Here is a 21018-nt window from a genome sequence, read left to right as displayed (position 1 = left end):
AAAATATTCTGACATCAAGTAACCCCTAAAGACTAATCCTACTGATGTATTTTCCAAATAACAACTTTGTATTTGGAGAAAATTACAGCTACATTTTTTCCCCCACTTTTTCTTTATGCCTTAAGAAAATCAAAAACACTTTGGGAAAAAATTATAAAGGATCATAATTCATGCATGAAAGGGTTAATTACTTAAGAGTCAAAAATAGCAAAATTTACCAAATATTTTACAGAATCAGACATAATCTGATCACAGCGAACCTGAAAAAAATACCTAGCAATCATAAATATATTATTATGATATAAAATGTGTTAAAAATATGATATTTATAAAATAAGATGTTTCCAAATAGAAAACTTACATAATTTACATAGACTTTTTTAATGCATTTAAAGGCACTCTAAATCAGTTATTTCTTTCTAAATGCATTGACTAAAGCAAGTTGTATTATTTTTACTTTTATGGATGCATTTGCGCTTTATGATTATTCTCTATTATCCATATTAATCGGATTTTAATATCTGTAAGTTTTATGATTTGTAATTGTTTCTTGAAAAGAAGATTTTTAATATTAATGAAATATACCTGGTTAAATAAAGACAAAAAACTAAATAAAGACAAAAAACAATCTTTTTAAAATACTCTCCCTACTGCAGCCTGGAAATAGCTTTTAAATGAACATGTTTTGCTTAAACAAGTGAAAGAAGCTGCTCATTACTTGTGTGGGATGCCTTTTTTCTGAGCTTACCAATAATTTCCACCACATGAAGCTGAAGTTTCCTCTTCAGTACATCCAGAGTGGCGGCGAGGGGATCCCAGCCGTCGTGGATCAGCGTCAGGTTCTGCTTGGTGTCATGAGAGAAGGCCAGCCACATGGCTCCGTACTCCTCTGTGGAAAGCTTCAACGCTCTGCAGGAAACAATCGACTCATTTTAAGGCTGCAGCTAACAATTGTTTAAGTCATTGATTAATCAATTGATTGTTCAGATTAAAAATAAATAAATAAATTGGCACACTCTGCAGATTTTTCTGTTTTAAGTTTACTTTATACCATATTAGTAATTAGGGATGAACTAATACAAAAATTTGGCCTGATATCGATATCTGATATTAATATTGCAGTTATGGCTGACAGCCAATATTTACTAATATTGGCTGTCAGCCAATATTATTGGCTATCAGCTGTCAAAGCTGTCACTACATTTTTGACAGCTTTGGAAAAGACCCAACCAGAAACAGATAAAAAATAAATGTCAGCTCAGTTTTATTCAATGGACCGATACCGACATGTTAAAAAAAATACCGGCCGATTCCAATGTTGTCGCCAACATAACAGGCATCTCTATTAGAAATACATCAAAAATGCAAACAGATAATTCAGTTCATTTTTTAAATAATAAGAAAAATTATTTAACTAAAATTCAATGACATGTAATTCTTTTAGCGAAGGATGCATCTTCAGCTAAAAATATAGTTTTACCATCAACATGTGAAAAGCTGTTGACTATTTGCATTAACCAATTAATAACTGGATAGCAAAAGGCTCTTAGAAAGACATCTTTATTTACAAAATTTGAACCAGTTAAAGCTAAAACTGTCACTAGATGAGTTCTGGATAGAACATGTTTACTGAGAAAATATTTTTTTTTAAATATTAATTTTAAAAACACTTACTACCGTCAGAGCAGTAATTGAGACAATTAAGTTTTGGTTTAATTGCTGCTCTGACTGTGCTGCTCTTTCAGCAAATGGAGGTTTTTGAATCTGTATACTCCAGTTAATGATCAATCGATTACCAAATTATTTGACGATTATTTCAATAATCGATTCGTCATGATTAATCAGATTAATCGTTTCAGCCCTGATTAATTCAAACACCCTCCTGAGGGATGCAAGAAAATCCCAAAACTATCTCACCTGACGAAGGTTGCTAGAGGAAGTCTGTAGGAGAACTGTGTCGTCAGGGGCAACCCAGCAGGCGGTTGCCATGACACTGTCGCAGACAGATCAAAGTGGACAGAGGGTCTCTTTACAGTTAGGAAATACTGACAAACTGCTACACTGTGGCTTTTTAACTCCTCTGATGGACAGTCAGATACACAGGATACCTTCAAAACAAGAATGTGAGATTATATTTTAAAAAGATGCAGAGAAAGAAGATATTTTAAGGTTTTCTGTTGCATGACGCACCTCTAGTTCCTCAGAGTCGACCTGAAGTCGTATCTGCTGAAGGAAAGAGTCTGAGCAGTTGGAAATAAAGACAACAAGAACGACGGAGTCTTCTTTCTGGACGTGGCAGGCGGAGACATCCAGGTTTTGTTTGGAGAACAGAAGAGTGACTTTAGAGTGAGAAAGAGCAGAAAGCTCAGCTGGAAGATGTGAGGCGAGACTCGGGTCTTTGGATCCGTCTGGGTCGTCGTGCGGAGAAGCTTCAGCTGTCACACGTTCATCTCTGACGGGAGGAGTTTCGATTTCCTTCACGTCTGCGTCGGCCGGCTCTTCTTCTGCATCACAGGAGCCGTTCGGAGCAACGAGGCCGGCTGTCTGTTCAGGCGGCGAGACGTCCAGGTCTAGTGAGTCCAGCAGACTTTTATACAGCAAGTTATCAGAACCGTCAGAGGGCGAGACAAGCGGGTCGGTTATTTGCTCAGCACTCCCTGAAGCTTTGGTTTTTCTTCTGAAACGCTGGGATGTTGGGTCAGACTTTCCCATCTGGTGGAGAAACAACAAATAATTTCCATCACACATTGTATTAATGCACTATATTAGGGCTGCATGCAGCGATTATTTTATGGAACTGAATAATATATAGATTATTCTGATGATTAATTGATTAATCTGATTTAAAAAATTGGCACATTCTGCAGATATTTTATTTAACCACTTAAACTTTTTTATGCAACATTAGAATATATTTGAGCCTTTTCTGCTCAATTTAACATTAATACAATGTGCAGCTAATTTGTTTTTGTTCTTTTTTATTAACCGATTAATAATTAGATAGCAAAAGTTGCTTAATAAGAGGTTGTTTTTTTTTCTTACCAAATTTGAACCGGGTGAAGTTAAATCTAAGCCACTTAATTTGCAGACAAAGTGTTTTTATTATCTTGAAATATATATTTTTGTATAATTTTGACTTAATGACTGCTCTGAATATATTCTTCTTTCAGCAAAATGACCTTTTTTGAGTCTGTACACTCCTCTTAGCGATTAAGCAATAACTAAATTAGTTGGCAATTCCTTTAATGACCGATTAGTCATGATTAATTGGTCTAATCCTATTAGTCGTTTCAGTCATATTAGTGTTGATTTATACTTTATAAAAGAAAACCTCAATAAATTTGACCAAAGAAAGCAACACGTTTTATTGCAGGTTTTGAAACTCTGAGCATGAGGCAACCATCAAAAGAATAAACACAAAGAAAGCTGTCCTGTCTTCTGAATCTATTTACATATATGTGTGTGTGTGTGTGTGTGTGTGTGTGTGTGTGTGTGTGTGTGTGTGTGTGTGTGTGTGTCTGTGTGTATCAGCTCACCAGACACACGGTGCTCTGGGAGGCCAGACCGACAAACAGCGAGGACGCCAGCTGCTGCTTTTCCTGGTCACACTCAGGGCTTGGTGTCGGATTCGGTGTTTGACTGTTTGAGGCGTTGTTGTCGCCCAGTTGGTCGGCGGACCGGACCGCGCTGGCGGCCTCGATCCGAGGAGCTTCTTCTGTCTGCTCTTTCTGAGCCAGATAGCCGTCTCTCCCCCACAGCCTCTTGACGCCATCCAACTTCAAAGCCGTAGAGCTGAAACAACAAATCAGACTCAGGATTCAAACTACCGAGAGATAAAACACTTAATGTATTTTTTGGACTACAAGCCGCTACTTTTTTTCCTACACTTTGAACCATGCGGATTGTAGTCAGGTGCGGCTTCTCTGTGGATTTTTCTTCAACCACCAGGGGGCTCTTTAGCAGGAAGTGAATCGTTGGAAGTCAAAATTGGAAATCAAAGAAGAAAATGCCAATTTTCATTTAGAACAAGCACATGCTAGCAGCAGGCACGATGGAGAAATTTCTTCAAACTCATATGATGCAGCTTCTAAGGTGAGGGCTGTCGATCTGCAGTACAGGAGGGAAATAGAGCTGCTGCACATAAACTCGGTGTGAACGAAACCATGGTTCGGCTTTGGAGACAGAGGGCTGCATCCTAATAAATCCAGCACATTTATTAGGACACTGCCCTCTGCTGGGTCCTCATGGAAAACCGAGAGCGGCGGAGATACCAGCGGCTTATAGCCGGTACGGCTTATTTATGTAAGTTTCCAGTTTTGTTTTTTTTTTCTTTTTAATTTGTAGCTGCGGCTTAGAGTAAGGTGTGCTCTACAGTCCGGAAAATACGGTAATTCTGCCTGTGGCTGCGTGTCTGAGTACCTGCCCTTGTGTGAGAAATCAGTGCTGTCCCCAGAGAGGCCAGAGCTGATGGACAACAGGGTGGGAGACTGTCTGTCGGTGATGCTGCATGAGGATATGCTGATTGGCAGCGACAGGCCGTAGGGCTCCAGGTTCAGCGCTGAGACAAAGAGTAGCATCAGGACAAGCCCAAACAAAGCAGTGGAAACTCTGCCAAACCATTTGCATGAGTTTCACCTTTTGAGCGAGACAGTTCTTCCTGCCTTTGATGAGGAGGCTTGTAAGGAGCCGCGCCTGCAGCCAACGCCTCCGACACAAATCCATCCAGAAATGAAAGCGAGGAATCCACCTGGAAAACAGGAAAACAGCGCAATTAAAGCTGCAAACAAGCCCATTGAAAATAATTTAAAAAAAACTGGGTAGCTGCCAATGTCATGCCTGAAATTATGGCTTCATTTTACCTGATAGAGATGAGTAAAACTCTTAAAAAAATCTTCATAAAAGTAACAGTTAAACCTTGAATTACTTAGACCCCCGGCATTTCCACTGTTATTGCACATCTGTTTTTCTGCACTGAAAAAAAACACAAAATCTAACCAAGTATGCTTGTCTAGTTTCTTGTACAAATACTTCAGTACACTTGAACTAAGACAAGACTAATTTACAAGTAGCTTTTCAGGAATAAGTAGGACATTGTTTTAAGTAAATAATTCCTTAATATTGATGAAAAAGTACCAGTGCAATTGGTAAATTATTTAAGACATTTTTCTAGTGTTGTAAGTGAAATAATCTGCCAGTGAAACTAGAACTTTTTTATCGATATTAAGAAATTACTGACTTAAAACAATCTCTTATATCTAGAAAAAATTTACTAGATTTTGAGTTATTTTAGTAAATAGTCCGTCTTTTTCAATGTTCAATGCACATTATGTACACTTTTTGAAAAGTTGCACATCCCTTGGATTGCAATTAGAGTATTTTTATTTCTAATAACTGTACAGTATTTCCTATTTTGTTAGTTTTCTACAGTATATTATTGTCACTATTACTACTATTATTGTTGTAATTATTGTGATCCTTTATACTTGATGGTGCTGTTAAATTTCCCATTTGCGAGACAATAAAAACATCTTCTATCCTGTTCTATTCAGATTCATATTTCACATTTTAGCATTTACATATTTGTTTATATAAGCAAATAAGGTTTAAAACAACAAGATGACCTGATTCTAAATTTAAAACATCATTTATATTATGTTGCTGATGAAAAAAAAAAAAAAACTGCATTAACATTCCAGTACAGTCCTGCTGTAAACCTCAACTTTCTCACTTCTCTAGACTGTAGACGTGCTGCAACAGCTGCTCAGATCATTGCTGACAGCACTTCTTGTTGGTTTGGTAACTATTCTTAATACTGTAATAAACTCTGTACCATGGAGGACATGTACATGCAGGTCAACAAACCCTAAGCCTGTCAAAAAGCATGAGGCCTTAAATCAGCATTTATTCTCCTTTTTTTCTATGCTTGCTTCTTGAAAATAAAGAGTTAATGATGTTTAAGACATAACTCAACTCATCTGCTGCCATGCTTGTGTATTACCTCCACAGGCTCCATGCTGGCACTTCGTGGCAACACCTTGGCTTGCAGTTCAGAGTCTTGGCTGAGGATCTGCAGCTCCTGAGCTCTTTGTCTCAGCATAGTGTCCAGGGAGCTGCTGTAGGTTTCCGAGACATCGTGAACCAACGCCAGAGCCGCTCCGCCGGGGCAGAGCTTGGTCATGGCCATAAGGACCCAGCACTTTGTTTCACTGCTGCTGCTCTTCATGTCCAACAGTTTGGCCAGCAGCCTCACAACGACGCCTGGTTCAAGATCCTCCCTCAAGTGAGAGTATTCGCCGAGAACCTAAACACAGCAACGACAAAAAAAAAAAAAAAAAACTGTAGGAGAGGAGCCAGGGTTCCTGCACATATTTAATGTCAACATTTTAAATTTTGACACTTTTCTAGACTTCTTAGACCTGTATCTCACTTTACAATGTTGACTAATGTTTCATTTATAATGTTTCAAGAGCAAATCTAAACAGGAGGGTTTTTAGTCCAGATTTAAAGGAACTCTACCATCTTAAACAATCCAAACTAATTGAAAAACCTGTTCACCTTCTCGCCTGTGGTGGCGCTGCACCACCAACCCTTCCAGGAAACGACACAAAGAGCGCAGAAGACATGAGTGCAATGTCCTTCTTCACAAAATATTAACAAAAATGGAGTAGAGTCAGATTTTAGCGGTTGTAGGATTTCTCTTACCTTTTTGGTAAAAGACCAGGTTAATTTACTTCGCTATGGTTCACTTCCTACTTTTCAAGCAGTTTCCACATCTACATTCGAACCGAATGAGATTTCACTTCAACAGAACCGAAACTCAGGTTTTTAGGCGGACGAGAGTTCACTTTTTTTGGTTCACATCAGATTTCTATTACGCATTCACACTTCCCCAAACGCACCGGACTTTGTAGACAAACGTACTAGAGCTCGACTAAAATGGACTAAACACGCAAACCTTGAGGTAAAGTAATGAGCAACTCTCACCCAGCATATGACTTGAAGAAAACGCTGCGGCAGTTTGCTGGAGTCTCCTTGTAGCAAAGAAATGTATGAATTCACAGCAAACAGCCTCAACTTCTTGTCCTCCTCCACGCTGTCAAAACCTGGAAACATTGGGAAAAAATCCTTATCGAATAAGTTTACCAGCAGAACGAGTGGGATGTGTGGTTAACTCACCCTCAGAGAGAAGTTTAAGAAAACTGTTTGGGATATCCGGTTGTAACAAGTCTCCACCGAGTGAAAACACTGTGTTCATGGTATCGATAAACCATTCATTATCTGGTGCATATGTGCGAAAGTATATAGGAAAATATGTACAAACAAGACAAATCAAAGCAAACAAATTGAAAGTTCAGCATAAAGCTCTTGAAAAGTGTTTTTGCTGCTTCTCAAAGATGATCAATTTCATTCTCAAAGATTTAAAATGTATTTTTCACATTTGCTTACCTAAAGTAATTGTTTAGAGTACTGTAATTACCAGACAAAAAAAATGGAATCACAAAACAACTAAGAAAGCTAGACACACTTAAAGTTGGGCAAAAAAAACATATAAAAAGGCCCAAAAAATGTGAACAACTTGTAGATTTTTTTTTTTTTAGATATTTTAACTTTTATGCATCTTCAATGAAATGCATTGAAAATCACCAAAATTCAGCAAGAACTTTGTGCTCTTTGACATCTTACTAAATCTGCATACTTCAACTTAGAAACTCCTTTCAACTTCTAAATAAATCACAAGATTTTAAGCTGTCTTCACATGAGTCAGTATTCTGATATCCCTTACGGTTTTTCTAAAATCACAATTGAGGTTTTATGCAGATTTTTATCATTTCTATAATGATGACGGAATTCTTCAACTGCCAGAGTAACCGACGCTTTTTCAAGTTTGACTACTTTTTCACAAACAAAATGCTGCTTTTTGTACATATTTCACTTCAGAGAAACAATTTAAGCATCAAAACGTAGCTACAGGCGTCTACTTTACGGAAACATAAGCGCCATTGCTGTAGGTCTTACAGTTTTCTTTCAAACACTTCTGGAGTGCAGGAATGTCTGCCCTTCCTCCATTGGGCTCCATGTAAAATATTTTTACGTTTGTCTCTCTGCTCAGCGTCTTCTGGTGCATTCAATCAACAGATTAGCTGGAATATAAATTTTTCTAACTATTATCATTATAGTTTCTGTTTTCATCTCAGTATGACCATATTTCTACAAGTATGGCGCTGAATTATAAGCACCAAGTGATGAAAATACAGTAAAAAGATGCAGATTTGAGACAAACACTGTAACATTTGTAAGGATATTTTTCCGCCAGTTCTGCCACCTTCCCCACCAGGTCAATGGTTGTGTGATCATCTTCACTGATTCGCAGAAAGTCCAGCATCTTCTCAACGATCACCGTGACATTCTGGTCATTAGTTATTCTAAAGAGCAACTCCAGCGTCTGAAAGAAAGCAGATTAAAAACCCAGCGATGATGGAAACCTTTGACCCTCTAACATCAGAACCAAAGACTGGAGCCAGATCCGACTCACCTCCCGCTTGATGATGAGGTCAGGATGGTCGAGACACTCGATGATGGTCATCTGATGCTGCAAGGCTAACTTTGGGTCCTGCTGGACCACGTAGGTGAGAGCCTTCAGACCTACAGAAACGTTAGCTTTCAGTGTAACTCTCACTTTTTGTTACGGGGGAATAATCTGTGAGGAATCATGCCTTCTCATCTCACCCAGATACTTTAGATTAATCTTCGGAGACAGAACAAAGTTGCCCATGCACTTTGCAGCTTTCTCTAAAAGGTCCGATTTGGGATGAATGGTGTAAATACATTTTACACACTCGTACAAAATAGCTGTAAAGAAGGAGAGATGCAAGTAAGTGGCTAATAAAAATGTATCTTCTAGTAAAACATTTGTTAATGAGGCCAAACACACCATATGTGATGTTGTGGTTCATCTCTGCCCGTCGCAAAGACTCATCAAGGATTTCATACATGATCTCGCTTGTGCTGTGCAGAGAGAGAGGAAATTATAAAAACTTCATGGTTGACAAATATTTAAACACAACAGGAAGTGAGAAAATGATCACCTCTGGTCATTTTTCCCCAGTAAGGAGAGTATTCTGAGGAGGTGGATTTGAAGCCAGGGAGCAGGAACACTGTGATAGTTAAAGTCCATGGGCAGCTTCCCTCCCACCACCTGCTTCAGGATGGTGACAAAACTCGGCGCGAGATCTTTGTAGCCTTCTGGATTCTCCTGAAATAAACATAAAACCATATAGCAGTAAATTACGCCACAGAGATCAAAAATGCAACACGAAGCGCTTAAATTATTATTTACCTGAATGAGCTGCAGGTAAATGTGCAGGGAAGCCGACATCACGCCGGGGTCTTTGTCGCACAGCGCTTTGCGAAACTTGTTGTGAATGTGCTGAACTTGATTCGGCGCTATCAGGTAGAATTTATACAGGGCCAGGACGGCTTTACGGCGAATTATTTCTCTGCAGGTTTGTAACAACAAACACCGTTTCAGTTTATTTGTCATCTGAAAAAAGCATGAAGTGCTTCTTACTTTGGGTGATTGAGCTTTTCCTCCACCAGGGGGAGGATGGCGGGGATCATGTCTTTGGGGAACATCTGGCTCACCACTGTGAGCGCCATGCACACTTCAATCAGATTCGTACTCTGAAGATCCTGCAAACACATCCGCAATATTATTATGAACCCTTCAATGTCTCAGTGTTTTCTGTTTTATTTTAACTCATGCAAAAGTATCACTATTTTCACATCCATCACATCTTTTATTTTAATTATTGAGGTTTGATGATGATGTGGTGCAGAGCTAAGATCAGAGTTTACCTCAAATATTCCCCGCATCACATTGATATTTCAGCCTGATTATTTAAAATAATTAAAAATAGAGCCTAATAATTTAGCACAAACAATCTTAACACCTCTTATCATAATTTACACATTTACAGCTTTCTTTGAAAATCTGTAAATGTTTATCCAATGGATTGGATAAATTCTAATCCATTGGTGCAAACTTTGCTTGAACTTAATTTACCTTATGGTGTTTGTTTTTGCTATTTTTATGAAGTGTTAAAATTTTTAGAAGTGTGTGACCAAAGAAACATTACAGTCAAGCTACAAAACACCATAACGACTGACCTTTAGCACCGTGTTAACCAGGAGAAGAAGCAACTCATGACCTTCATTCAAAAACAGCGACACAGCAAGGTAACCTGAGAGAATCACAAACACTTTAGTGTTTTATTATTATTAGAATATTAGAAGTTTAAAAATCTAAATCTGAACATTTTGAGCATTTACTCCTTTTCATGCATTCATAAATTCATTCCCCAATACTCTACTGAAACATGCTTTGTGTTTTTTTTAATACTGTGTGCTTCAGGAGATATTTCCCTTATAAAATTATAATAAAGTGCTTCTACTCTAACTTTGTATCATTGTATGCCTGAAAACACACCGACTCTCTTCTCCAGAACATTCCCCTGCTGGGCCAGTTTAATGGCGTGGATATAGCTGAAGGAGACGCCGTAACCCAGCATCTCACAGTAGATCGCTCTCACCATGAGCTCCTTCATCTGCCTCTAAATCAGATTACAACAGAAAAAATAAATAAACAAATGAACAAAGACAATCTTGTAGTGGAAAAGATGAAATGGGGAAACAATGAGAAGAATACCATAGTTGTGTTAGGGGAAGACACTTGTTCTTTAATCAGCAGGAGCTCTCGTTGAATGAGTTTCTCCTCCTCCTGCACAAAGAAATGTAGAAAATGATACATAATAACTTGGAAAAGTTTGATATGCAGTAACTTTTGCTACAATAATATCAGTGCTCACATTTCTCTGTAAATCTCAGCTAATATCAGACCGTCACAATAAGTAATAAATCAATTAATCCATGAGAAATTAAAACGAGCTCAATAATTTCAATTTGAATGATTTATCAATTTCCTCTTTTCTCTCTTTCTACCAAAAATTTTAATGATAAAGTTTTCAATCTGGTGCCTTGATCTCAAATAGCTCCTTTCTTTAAAAGGCGATTTTGTTTACAGAGGCTTCGTAATTCATTTGTTGTTTTGTTTATTTATTTTGGATATTTAAAATGTCTTACATTTCCAATTTAAAGTTTACTGATATATGACTATCTGTTCTTGCATTATTATGCCACTACCATCGTATTAATTGAAAATGGTTTCAAAGCAATTTAATAATTTATCACAATAACTTCTGGGACAATTTATCGTCCAGCAAAATGTGTTATGGTGACACTCATCTGTTTACCTACCATTTAATGCAGTCAAAAAAGTGATACCACCTTGTACTACCAAGGCTGGGCAATATAACCTTGTTACAACATTGTTATAAAGGTGTTTTTAAGTTAAAGTTCTTAATTCTTGCAGTCAAACTAAATAACCTTAATTTTTATGTCAACATTGTTAACGATACACCAAATATCAACAGCCTGAGCCCAACACAAGCACCTGAACGCACCATTGAGAACAAGTCTTTCGAAAGTCTCAATACACTCCACAACTACTAAACTACGACAACAGACCGTGTGTTTATGTCGCACTATAATCAACTATGTGCGACACATTTACTGAGGACAAACACATTTTTAATGGAAGAACATAGCAGTTTAGCAAGCTAATGTAAACAGCAGCATATCAGGTCGCAACTTTTGAGAGCTTTATAGGATCGACTTACATGTTTAGATGTTAGTTCAGTGATTCCTCTGATGAGGTTTCCTAGTTTAGAGTTGGAGGAGAGTTTTGCTGAGCCAGGCTGAGAGTCTAAAGAGAGCAGGCTTGGTAGAGCTGTCAGCGTTTTCTCCACAACATCGCTCATTTTGACAACAAACAGCGCCCTGTCCGAGTGACGTCTGTACTAAAACACACAACTGTTGGATCACCTGTTAATAAATATTAATACATTATAGATAAATTGCCTGTTGGGCATTTAAAACAGCTACTTTAGATAAAATAACATCACAGATCCTCCATTATTTTTAAGGAAGACCGACAAAAGCGTATTGGTGATGTCACTTCCGCTTTTCAGAAGGATTGGTGATGGGAATTCCGACTCTTTTCCGGGAGCCAATTTTTTTGTGCGTAATTTTACTTCCCTGTGAAAATCTGTTCGTGTCAAGGTTGTAACTTTCAGTTTAATCGACAGTTGCTGTCATAAACAAACAACAACATATAAAGTCTAAAATAAATAAATAAAACTGTTCTTATGTGAGTTTCTTCTCACACAGTTTTGTGTTGTTTTTAATCGCCAAAAGAATCAATCTTTTTTCCAACTTTTGTCATGTTCACTGTACCCTGACAAATATTAAAGTCACCAAAAACTGTTTTCCAACATATTGTATGTACTTATAATTTTTTTTATTGCTGATATAAAAGGATGGAAGCTAGCTGATAGCAGAACACGAAAAAAATGTGACTTTATGAAAAAATGAGAGTGCACGCTTTCCAATATAAAAGATACTTATATTTCCATTGGCAATTTTTTTTTATAGTTAAAGTTGTTTATTGGTCTAAGACAGGGGTGTCAAACGTACGGCCCGCGGGCCGGAACCGGCCCGCCGAACGATTTAGTCCGGCCCGGGGGCTAAATGCATTATCATTATTCATGAAAAAACATATACTTCGTTTAATTGAAAATCTGCAGTTCCTATGCTGTCCACGAGGGGCGCTGTGTTGTATTCAGAGTACACAACATGATGCAACACTGCAGCGGAACTAACAGCAGATGGCAGCACTGAGCTTCAGGTTCTGTAAACAAGTTCGATTCTATGCTTTACCAGCTTTTTATTTTTGCCCTGGCAACCTCATATTTCTCGTGCATGCTAACATACATACATGTTATGTATGCAAGTTTTTCTATATGTATGCATTTTATGCATCAACAAATGTACTTAATCAAATGTCTGTTTAAAACAGCTGACACTTAAGATTTCAAATGTGTGAAGCCAGATAATTTGTTCAAATTGCTTCCCAGATGTTCAAAATTGATTTTAAATCTTTTCTTAATTTTTGTCTGTTGTATTTTGTGATGCAGGACAGTGTTTTTAAGTTCCAAAAACTGTGAATAAATGTTTTGCAACATTGTACAATCACTGAGATCAGTTCTTATGCATAATGCACTTAAATAAATGCTTAACTGAGTAAAAGTGTTGTTGAAATTGCAGATACCTTTCTTAAAAGCTGAGATTATTCATAATATATTTTGTAAAAGTGAAATTCGTTTAATATAAAAATCAACAAGTCCATTTTTATTGGTTCTATTTGATCTTGCAATGAGTTTACTTGTGTGGCCCCCTGCAGATCAGATTAAGCTGTATGCGGCCCCTAAACCAAAATGAGTTTGACTCCCCTGGTCTAAGATAATAAGTACTAGTATTTGTATCAAAAGCCTTAAAATATTTTCCTATGATTATGAAATGTAACTTTGGCAAATAAAGGAAAATATGTTCAAGTCCATATTTGAAAATTCCAAATTCTGGCTATTAATGGAATGATCTTAGTTTTTTACCATTCTTTCCTATTTCGTAGGCTACTTTTGCAGCTTAAGTTTTAGAAAAAAAAATTTCTAGGTACGAAATGGTGCCCCCTAGTGTCGTATATTTTTTTTTTACTGATTGTGAGTTCACACCAGAAAGACATTTAGTACCTACCAAATTATTTTTGCTTTATTTTGTTTTCTGTTCTTTTTTATTCATATTTTTTTTCATAGTTTGCTGAAATGAAATGTTGTGCTACTCAAATAAGTAATATCAAGTAGGATCTTACTTAGAGCTATTACTTTGTACATAAAAATAAACTTTAAAAAATCATTTTTAGTAAAACAAATCCCTGTGACATATATCGAAGTGATGGACACATATAGATATTCAAAACTTGGTTTATTAGATTTATAATATTCTGAATAACAGTCCCTTTTATATCTGTACACTAAACTACAGCAAAATAATTACAGTGAATATGAAATTACAGCCATCACGCAGTTGCTTGGGAAGGAGTACATTCTTGTAATCTTTCTCAAATGTAACATAGAAGTACTTGAATTAGAAGCTGGAGTCCTTAAAAAAAAGAAAGTGGCTTATTATGACTGAATATTTATGCTGAGAAGCTGTCTTGAAGAACTGAACAACATACAATAAAAAAGCCTGGTTTATTATTGCAAAATTACAAAATCAAAATTATAAACTCTAAGCATAAATGTAATTTATTTACTTCAGTTTGCTAAGGCTGCTAAAAATATGGAGTTTATTAATTTTTTAAACCTTTTTTCACCAGTTTTATTTGTTGTATTTTACGTCAACTCTCACTACTGCCCATTGGCCATTTCTAATAATTTTTTTAATTAAGTATTAAATAATAATTTTCTCCAATCGTAGCCCTACAGGAGGGGCTCTCCTCATACCCCGTTAGATTTGTTTGGTTTTCCTCCTCAGACTGCATCTTTCTTTCATTACCACCGGTGAAGAAAACAAATAAATATTGTCCGTTATGTGGGCACACACAATACAATACTTTATTGTCACTTCTACCCTACACCAGTGCAAGTCTCTACCATTCATATTTTCTGTAACATATTAAATATTTCTGTGCTATTTTCTTTCAGTGACATTGTAATGCAAGCGTGCCGGTTTAACATCTCAGAAATATTTAAATCTACCCTGACCAAAGGACAAGATTATATACAATTCTATTGATATGCCCTATGTACAGCCAAAACTGAGTCTCTATCTCGCTGATTGTACGCTAGCAAACAGAAACGTCTGTGTGCCTTCAGTGGTTTCAAATGGAGCACGTTTAGGCCCAAATCTGGAACAAAAGGAGAAACAAAACAGCAGGTATAATCGCTGAAAGTTGGTAAAGAGTGCAGAAACGATCAACTAGAGAGAAACCTGTCGTCCTTCATACCCGGAGAGTGTGATCCCAGGATCCTGTGCAGAAGGCCGTCCCGTCGGGGGAGACGCGCAGAGTGCTGACCCGGTTTTCATGTCCGAACAGGATGGAGACCCGAGTTCCTTTCAAAACGTCCCACACGTTTATGGTGTAGTCGTTATAGCCGCCAAACAGTAGCCGACCTTAGGAGGTCATACACAGACACAAACATATTTTGTGTTTTCTGGAAGCAGTAACTGCATGCAGTGGAGATGACATCAGAATCCGGAGCTGGAAATTTATACCACTGAGCGAGAAATCGACGCTGGAGACCCCAAAGATGATGCTCTCCTTGGAGTAAATGGCAACTTCTCTGTCGGCCCTCAAGTCGTACAGGCGGCACTGAAACAAAAAGGGGAAATTTGAATTTTTGAGGCAAAAGTAATGCACTTTACACAGGTTTTTAGTGGAGTACTTACTGTGGCATCATCTGAACCAGATGCAAAAGCATCTCCACTTGGATAGTATCTGTATTAAAACAAGGGGAGAAAATTATAAAAACTATAAAAAGCTTCACATTTTCAACAGTGAAAAATCAAACAATAAAATGAGCCTGGGGTAAGACAGTTACATACCGCACGCTATTTATGTCAGATTCATGAGTTTCAAATGACTGAATGCACTGTCCCGAACGCATGTCCCACACGTTGGCCTTCTTGTCGCAGCCCTGCCGTGAGAGTCGAGGTACAATGAGCAAAAACAAGCTTTCAAAGTGTTAACAAGCCGCAGACAGAGCGGTGCGGAGGCAGTCCTCACCCCTGAAACAAACGTGTTTCCAGTCTCAGACGGGGCCAGGTCCAGACAGAGCACGTCTGCAGCGTGGCCATGGAAACTCTGCAGCAGCTGCCCGCTTTCCACATCCCACAATGCACACGTCCCGTCCCCGCTGGACGTCAGGATCTTCGACACAAGCAGACAAGAGGAAGGAGAACTGGATTCACGCCCTTTGAACCATTTCACATCGTCCACAACCATAAACTTGAATGTATTTTATTTGTATGATTTATGTGATAAAACCAACACAAACGAGTGCATAAGTATGAAAAGTGTTGCAAAACTGAAAGTAATGGTGAAAAATACAGACCCGTTTATTCTAACATCACCAAATACAATCCATTTTTCTTCAGTCAGAGCCTAAAAAGCAAATGGTGTCCACTAAATAAACTAAACTGAAACTGAATTGAATCGAAGAGGCTGTTGCTTTGTGTTTGCTGTGAGAAACATCATGTGACCAGGACTCACGCTCCTGTGAATCATTAACAGAATTAGGGTGCCATGTTGCCGCTTTTTTTTTTTTTTCTTTAAATATTCTCACCTGCATGTCAGAGTTGGTGAAGCTACAGGCAGACAGGTAATTCGTGTGCATCGCCACCGACTTCTTCTTCGCTGCCAAGTTCTCGTTCTTGTCCAGAGACAGAGGGTACACAGAGCATTTATTATCCAGGCCCCTGTGACAGAAAACAGGCCCAGTTCACCAAGCACTAAATGAGCAGCAGGTTCAGATTGCCAAGGGTTGTAGCAAACTCACCCACAAGCTACAGCGCAGCCAGATGGAGCGTAGGCGCAGGCCATCACCCAGGTGCAAGGCATTGTCACAGCGTGCTCCTAACGAACATCGAAACACAAAGCAGCGTGAGCGAGGCGATGAATCGCTCGGCATGATGAAAACAGGACACACAGGAGCATGGATACAAGATGTATTCAGCATCTTCCAAAAATAAATAAAGGAAGAACATTTTGGATTAAATGTAGACAAGTTTTAACTCTGGCTATTAAATGTTATGTGTCCTTACTTTTCTTTGTTTGTCTACTATGTTATTTCCTTTCATAAAAACAGAGATTTAATACTTTTTTAACGTTTTTTTATTGAAGCTGAGAAATGAATGATGTACAGCTCTGGTCCTGTCAGGTTTTTACTGTGGATATATTCACTGTTTCTTCATAAAGCTTATTTCATATAACAAGTCTACTGTGGAAAGTGTTTTAAGTCTGTTACTCCTTCTTTTCTCTTTTTCACATTCCTTGTTTTTAAGCACATAGTGAACAATGTGGTGTCAGAGTCAGGTAAAAGGACCGGATAAAAATAAAACCAAGTACAAATATCTTCCAGATACCAAACTTTAAAAAACCTTCAGTAAGCCTGCAGAATTGTGAGCACTATAGTCCACTTTAAAAGTGAAAAAAAACACAGCTTTTTGTATTAATATGCAAAAAAAAACAAAAGACCTCCCGCACCTAAATAAAATGAGACATTCCCTAAAAGCATTAAACAGGAATTGTGTTTGTGCCTTGATCCTTTGCAGAGGCTTTTCAAATGATTGGTGACGTATTTAGATAAAACTCATGGTGGGACATTTTCAGGGATCTTACACAGTTTTAAGGCATTTTACACATATTTTCCAGATCTGAATAAACATGAAACATATTAATTCTTTGTCATATTAATGACATGATGAATTTCTACAAAATGAATGCATTAATAAGAGTATTAATGTTCTCTTTGTACATAAAATATCAATCTGTCCATAAGAAGTTTATGGTACAAGCCTCTGTCTGCGGCTTGTACCATAAAATGCTTCATGAACTGGAATAGAGGATTACCTTGTTAGTGGTGAAAGCATCCCATACAATCACTTTTCCATCCTGCATTAAAACAGAACAGACATTTATAAACTGGGAAATCAAATTCCTTAAACAAACAAAAAAAATTAAACAAAATAAAAAAACTGGTTTAAAAATGGGCAGCAGATAAAATCCGAGCAGGAGAAGGAAGCAAACCCGACCTGTGAGGAACTGACGATTCTCCTTTTGTCCTTGCACCAGTCCATGCACAGGACTTTGTTGCCGTGTCCCTTCAGAGTCCTGCGGGTTTTCATGACAAACTGACCCAGGGCTTCCACTTTATCTGCCACCTGGTGAACTGCTCCGACACAGAGAGCGAGTTGTTAGAAAAATATGAAACTTCTCAGATTTAACAGCAGCTCTGCCTGAATGTTTGGAGCTGTTGCCCTGCAGGAAGAAGAGTCTCCATTATTTAGCTCCATCCGTCTTCCAGTCTTTTCTAAGGAGATTCCCTGTTTCTGCTGAATTATAACAGCCACACAGCATGATGCTGCCACCACCATGTTTCTCTGTGGGGAAACTACATTAATCATATGTAGTTTGTGGTAAACTGCAAACAGAACTTCCTCTGGCTTATTTCCACACTACTAGGGTAAATTTGTGGATAAAATACTATGCAATGTGTTATATTTTGTGGTTGAAATGTAGCAAAATCTCAAGGAGATAAAGTTCAAGAAGTGAGAACTATTTTAAAAGACTTTGGATTAATGCTTCAGTAGTACTTATTAATTATTGCATAATGAAAATAACCTTCATTTCTGCTAAAGGGAAATTCAGAAGAAGATTTTGCAGATATTGCAGATAGAAAAAAAGAGTAAATTTCTCCCCCCCCCCAAAAAAAAAAAAAAAAAAAAAAAACAAACATAAAATCTTTATAATGTACCTCTAAAAAAAAAAAAAAATCTCAGAAATGTTAATTAAAAAACAGGGATATTTTGGAGTTTGAAAATTTGTTAGAAAATTTTCATAAATTGTGAAATTAATCTCAGAATTTTTTGTTTAGAAAATCATGGAAACTTCTGAATTTGAACAATTTTAGATTTGTGAAACTCAGAAGTTTCTGTTTTTTGTAGAACATTCTGAGATTTTTCTAGAATTGTTTTTGTTTTTGGCAGAAATTTCCTCCCTCTATCCCTCCCATCACCCTAATTGCAAAAAAAAAAAAGAATTATGCTTTTTTTAGGGTCAGAGTGCATTTCCCCTCAAAATTCTGAATTTAATCTCAGAATTCTGACTTTAATATCATAATTTTAACTTTATTCCCTTGTAGTTCTGACTTTAATCGGTGAATTTTGACTTTTCTCAGAATTATGAGAAAAAGTGAGATTAAAATTATTTTTTTTCAGAAGTCTGACTTTAATGCAGATGGTAACCATCTTCATTAACAGACATGTAAATTGTGCAGGAGGAATTATGACTTCCTAGAGTTAATATGTTGGATTTCAGTGTTTTTTAAAGATTAAAGTCAGAATTCCGAGATTAAAGTCAGATATTTATGTTTTGATATTTTACCAGTAGCTCCAATCATTTTCCATACAGAATGAATGTGATGACATATAGTAAAAACAGCCTTTTATGTTTTTTAATGAGGGAGCAGTGACATTAGTGAACGTATCGGGGATAAAAGCGATCGGGAAGCAAACATTTTTGGTTCCTCATCGGCCCATCGGATCAATAATCTGTACCGACCCGTGAACAGAGCGGAACCGAGCCGAACCGAGCGGTTACAATGACAGAAATGTCCCGTTTTTCCCCCTGACGGTGAGCAGGCAGGAGGGGAGATGAAAGCATGGAGGCCTCTCCATTTTCAGGACTCACGCTCGACGTCGTGCAGCTTCGCCCTCTCCTCCTCCAGCTTGGTCTTCAGCGTCTCCGACTCGGTTTTCAGGTGGGCCAGAGTCTCGTTCTGCTGAACCTCCTGTGTCGCCATTTCAGGGATTAGAGGGGATCTCATATATTTCCTTTGTGCGGGGAGCGACGGCCAGTGGAGAGGCTTACAGCGGCGGAGCTAACAGCTGATGCTGCTGTCATGACGTCAGCGGCAGAAGATGCTCCTTCAGGAGGAGGAGGAGGAAGAGGAGGAGGAGGAGCAGGGTGCTGTATCCCGGTGATGAGGGCGCATCCTCGTCACCATCCAGCCTCACTTTACTCCACTGCTGCTAAATAATTCATCCGCACTCTGCCGACATGACAGAGAAATAAAGCGATGCTCGGCAAGAGAACACACGGAGAAAGCTATATATATATATATATATATATATATATATATATATATAGTTAGTTTATTAATTCACTCTGAACAATATCTGTTCTTACTCATGCTTAAATAACATTTCCTTGTTTTTCTCCACTGATTGTCTTTTTAAATGTTATGCACATTATGTACATTTTTGGAAAAGTGATCAGACTATTTTCATTCTCTTTTTTTTTTAAATTTCACACTCTCTTATTTCAGTGTTTGAATGTTTAAATAAAAATATTTACACATTGATTAGGAGAACTTAGAGAAGCCTGAGAGTTTTTTGTTTTCTTATAACAGGAAAAGATAATTCTGAAAAAACCACTGCAACTAAATTAACATGCTAGAAACAAAATATGTCTATTACTTTTTTAAGTAGTTAAAAAGGAAAGCTGCTCAGTTTATCAAAGGGTTGTTAATTTAATCCACTTCAGAAGAAATTATTGTAGAAATAAGACATCCTGGTATGATTCACTAAACAAAGAAAATGATAATTTTCAAAAAGACCATCAATGCCCACAATCTCTTTTCTAAATGAAAAATAAACAGGAAACAAATGAACAGATATTTTCACCTCATTCTCCACAATTACTTTGTTCAACCCAAAATAAATCAAAAACAGGAGCAAAAATGATTGTAAGTCATTTTAATTTATTTCTGGAAATACAGTAATAAAATAAGTTCTTTCCTTCAGTGGTGAATGACGTTAAAAACTTTAAACAATAAAATTAACTAAACACTTTCTAACACAAAAGCCACATTATTTATAAATCTTGGTCACAATTTTGCATCGAGAGATTGCCTTATTATTGCACCAGTTATTGCAGTTTAAGAAGTCATTTGACGTTTCTTTACAGGAATATTTGAATAAAAAATCTTCAGAACAAACACAAATTTAAAATTCTCCTACACTTGTTTTTAGAGAATCTTATTTACAGTAAGGTGCGAGGTGAGGATAATTCAGGAGCGACAGGTTTAAGGCTGGTCCTGTCAGATCCGGGTTAGGAACTCCAGATGAAGGAAAGGTTTCAGGATCGCCGTGCCAGATCTTGGTTAGGAACTCCAGATGAAGGAAAGGTTTCCTGATTGCCGTGTCAGATCTGGGTTAGGAACTCCAGATGAAGGAAAGGTTTCAGGATCGCAGTGTCAGATCCGGGTTAGGAACTCCAGATTA

General features: G+C 37.5%; 3 protein-coding genes across 3 annotated transcripts in view; all 3 read right to left on the bottom strand.

Moving 5' to 3' along the window:
- Positions 1 to 12094, bottom strand: part of ap4e1 (adaptor related protein complex 4 subunit epsilon 1) — a 14848-nt gene extending 2754 nt beyond the window's left edge. Inside the window, exons 1-20 of the mRNA XM_007578566.2 lie at positions 11736 to 12094; positions 10706 to 10777; positions 10487 to 10610; positions 10168 to 10241; positions 9569 to 9690; positions 9338 to 9497; positions 9087 to 9253; positions 8933 to 9006; positions 8728 to 8850; positions 8534 to 8643; positions 8304 to 8443; positions 7177 to 7289; positions 6985 to 7103; positions 5999 to 6301; positions 4636 to 4747; positions 4420 to 4558; positions 3537 to 3792; positions 2191 to 2712; positions 1918 to 2108; positions 749 to 909 (exon numbers count right to left, since the gene is read on the bottom strand). Of these exons, the coding sequence (XP_007578628.1) occupies positions 749 to 909; positions 1918 to 2108; positions 2191 to 2712; positions 3537 to 3792; positions 4420 to 4558; positions 4636 to 4747; positions 5999 to 6301; positions 6985 to 7103; positions 7177 to 7289; positions 8304 to 8443; positions 8534 to 8643; positions 8728 to 8850; positions 8933 to 9006; positions 9087 to 9253; positions 9338 to 9497; positions 9569 to 9690; positions 10168 to 10241; positions 10487 to 10610; positions 10706 to 10777; positions 11736 to 11876 (3223 nt within the window). The 5' untranslated portion in view covers positions 11877 to 12094. The remainder of the gene's footprint in view (positions 1 to 748; positions 910 to 1917; positions 2109 to 2190; positions 2713 to 3536; positions 3793 to 4419; positions 4559 to 4635; positions 4748 to 5998; positions 6302 to 6984; positions 7104 to 7176; positions 7290 to 8303; positions 8444 to 8533; positions 8644 to 8727; positions 8851 to 8932; positions 9007 to 9086; positions 9254 to 9337; positions 9498 to 9568; positions 9691 to 10167; positions 10242 to 10486; positions 10611 to 10705; positions 10778 to 11735) is intronic.
- A 1824-nt stretch (positions 12095 to 13918) lies between these two features.
- Positions 13919 to 19676, bottom strand: gnb5a (guanine nucleotide binding protein (G protein), beta 5a). The gene is made up of 11 exons (XM_007578564.2): positions 19424 to 19676; positions 17767 to 17903; positions 17585 to 17626; positions 16512 to 16588; positions 16299 to 16431; positions 15740 to 15883; positions 15559 to 15650; positions 15403 to 15451; positions 15229 to 15325; positions 14960 to 15126; positions 13919 to 14860 (listed from the first exon to the last, which is right to left on the bottom strand). The coding sequence occupies exons 1-11, from the start codon at positions 19557 to 19559 to the stop codon at positions 14849 to 14851; spliced, it is 1086 nt and encodes a 361-aa protein (XP_007578626.1). The 5' UTR covers positions 19560 to 19676; the 3' UTR covers positions 13919 to 14848.
- An 802-nt stretch (positions 19677 to 20478) lies between these two features.
- LOC103156492 (unconventional myosin-Vc-like) overlaps positions 20479 to 21018 on the bottom strand; it is a 4328-nt gene continuing 3788 nt past the window's right edge. The window contains exon 5 of the mRNA XM_016664406.1: positions 20479 to 21008. The gene's annotated coding sequence lies outside the window, so the exon portion shown is untranslated. The remainder of the gene's footprint in view (positions 21009 to 21018) is intronic.

This window comes from Poecilia formosa, unplaced genomic scaffold, assembly GCF_000485575.1.
Source record: "Poecilia formosa unplaced genomic scaffold, Poecilia_formosa-5.1.2 Scaffold484, whole genome shotgun sequence".
Lineage (NCBI taxonomy): Eukaryota > Metazoa > Chordata > Actinopteri > Cyprinodontiformes > Poeciliidae > Poecilia > Poecilia formosa.
This window is presented reverse-complemented; position numbering and strand designations above follow the sequence as displayed.

What these genes read in the sequence shown, in the direction of transcription:
- gnb5a (XM_007578564.2), bottom strand. Translation starts at nt 19,559, where the DNA reads ATGAGATCCCCTCTAATCCCTGAAATGGCGACACAGGAGGTTCAGCAG. An exon ending in GAAACACGTTTGTTTCAGGG is followed by an intron (nt 15,651 to 15,739) that starts GTGAGGACTGCC and finishes CTCTCACGGCAG; the next exon opens with GGCTGCGACAAGAAGGCCAA. An exon ending in CGTCGATTTCTCGCTCAGTG is followed by an intron (nt 15,127 to 15,228) that starts GTATAAATTTCC and finishes TGACCTCCTAAG; the next exon opens with GTCGGCTACTGTTTGGCGGC.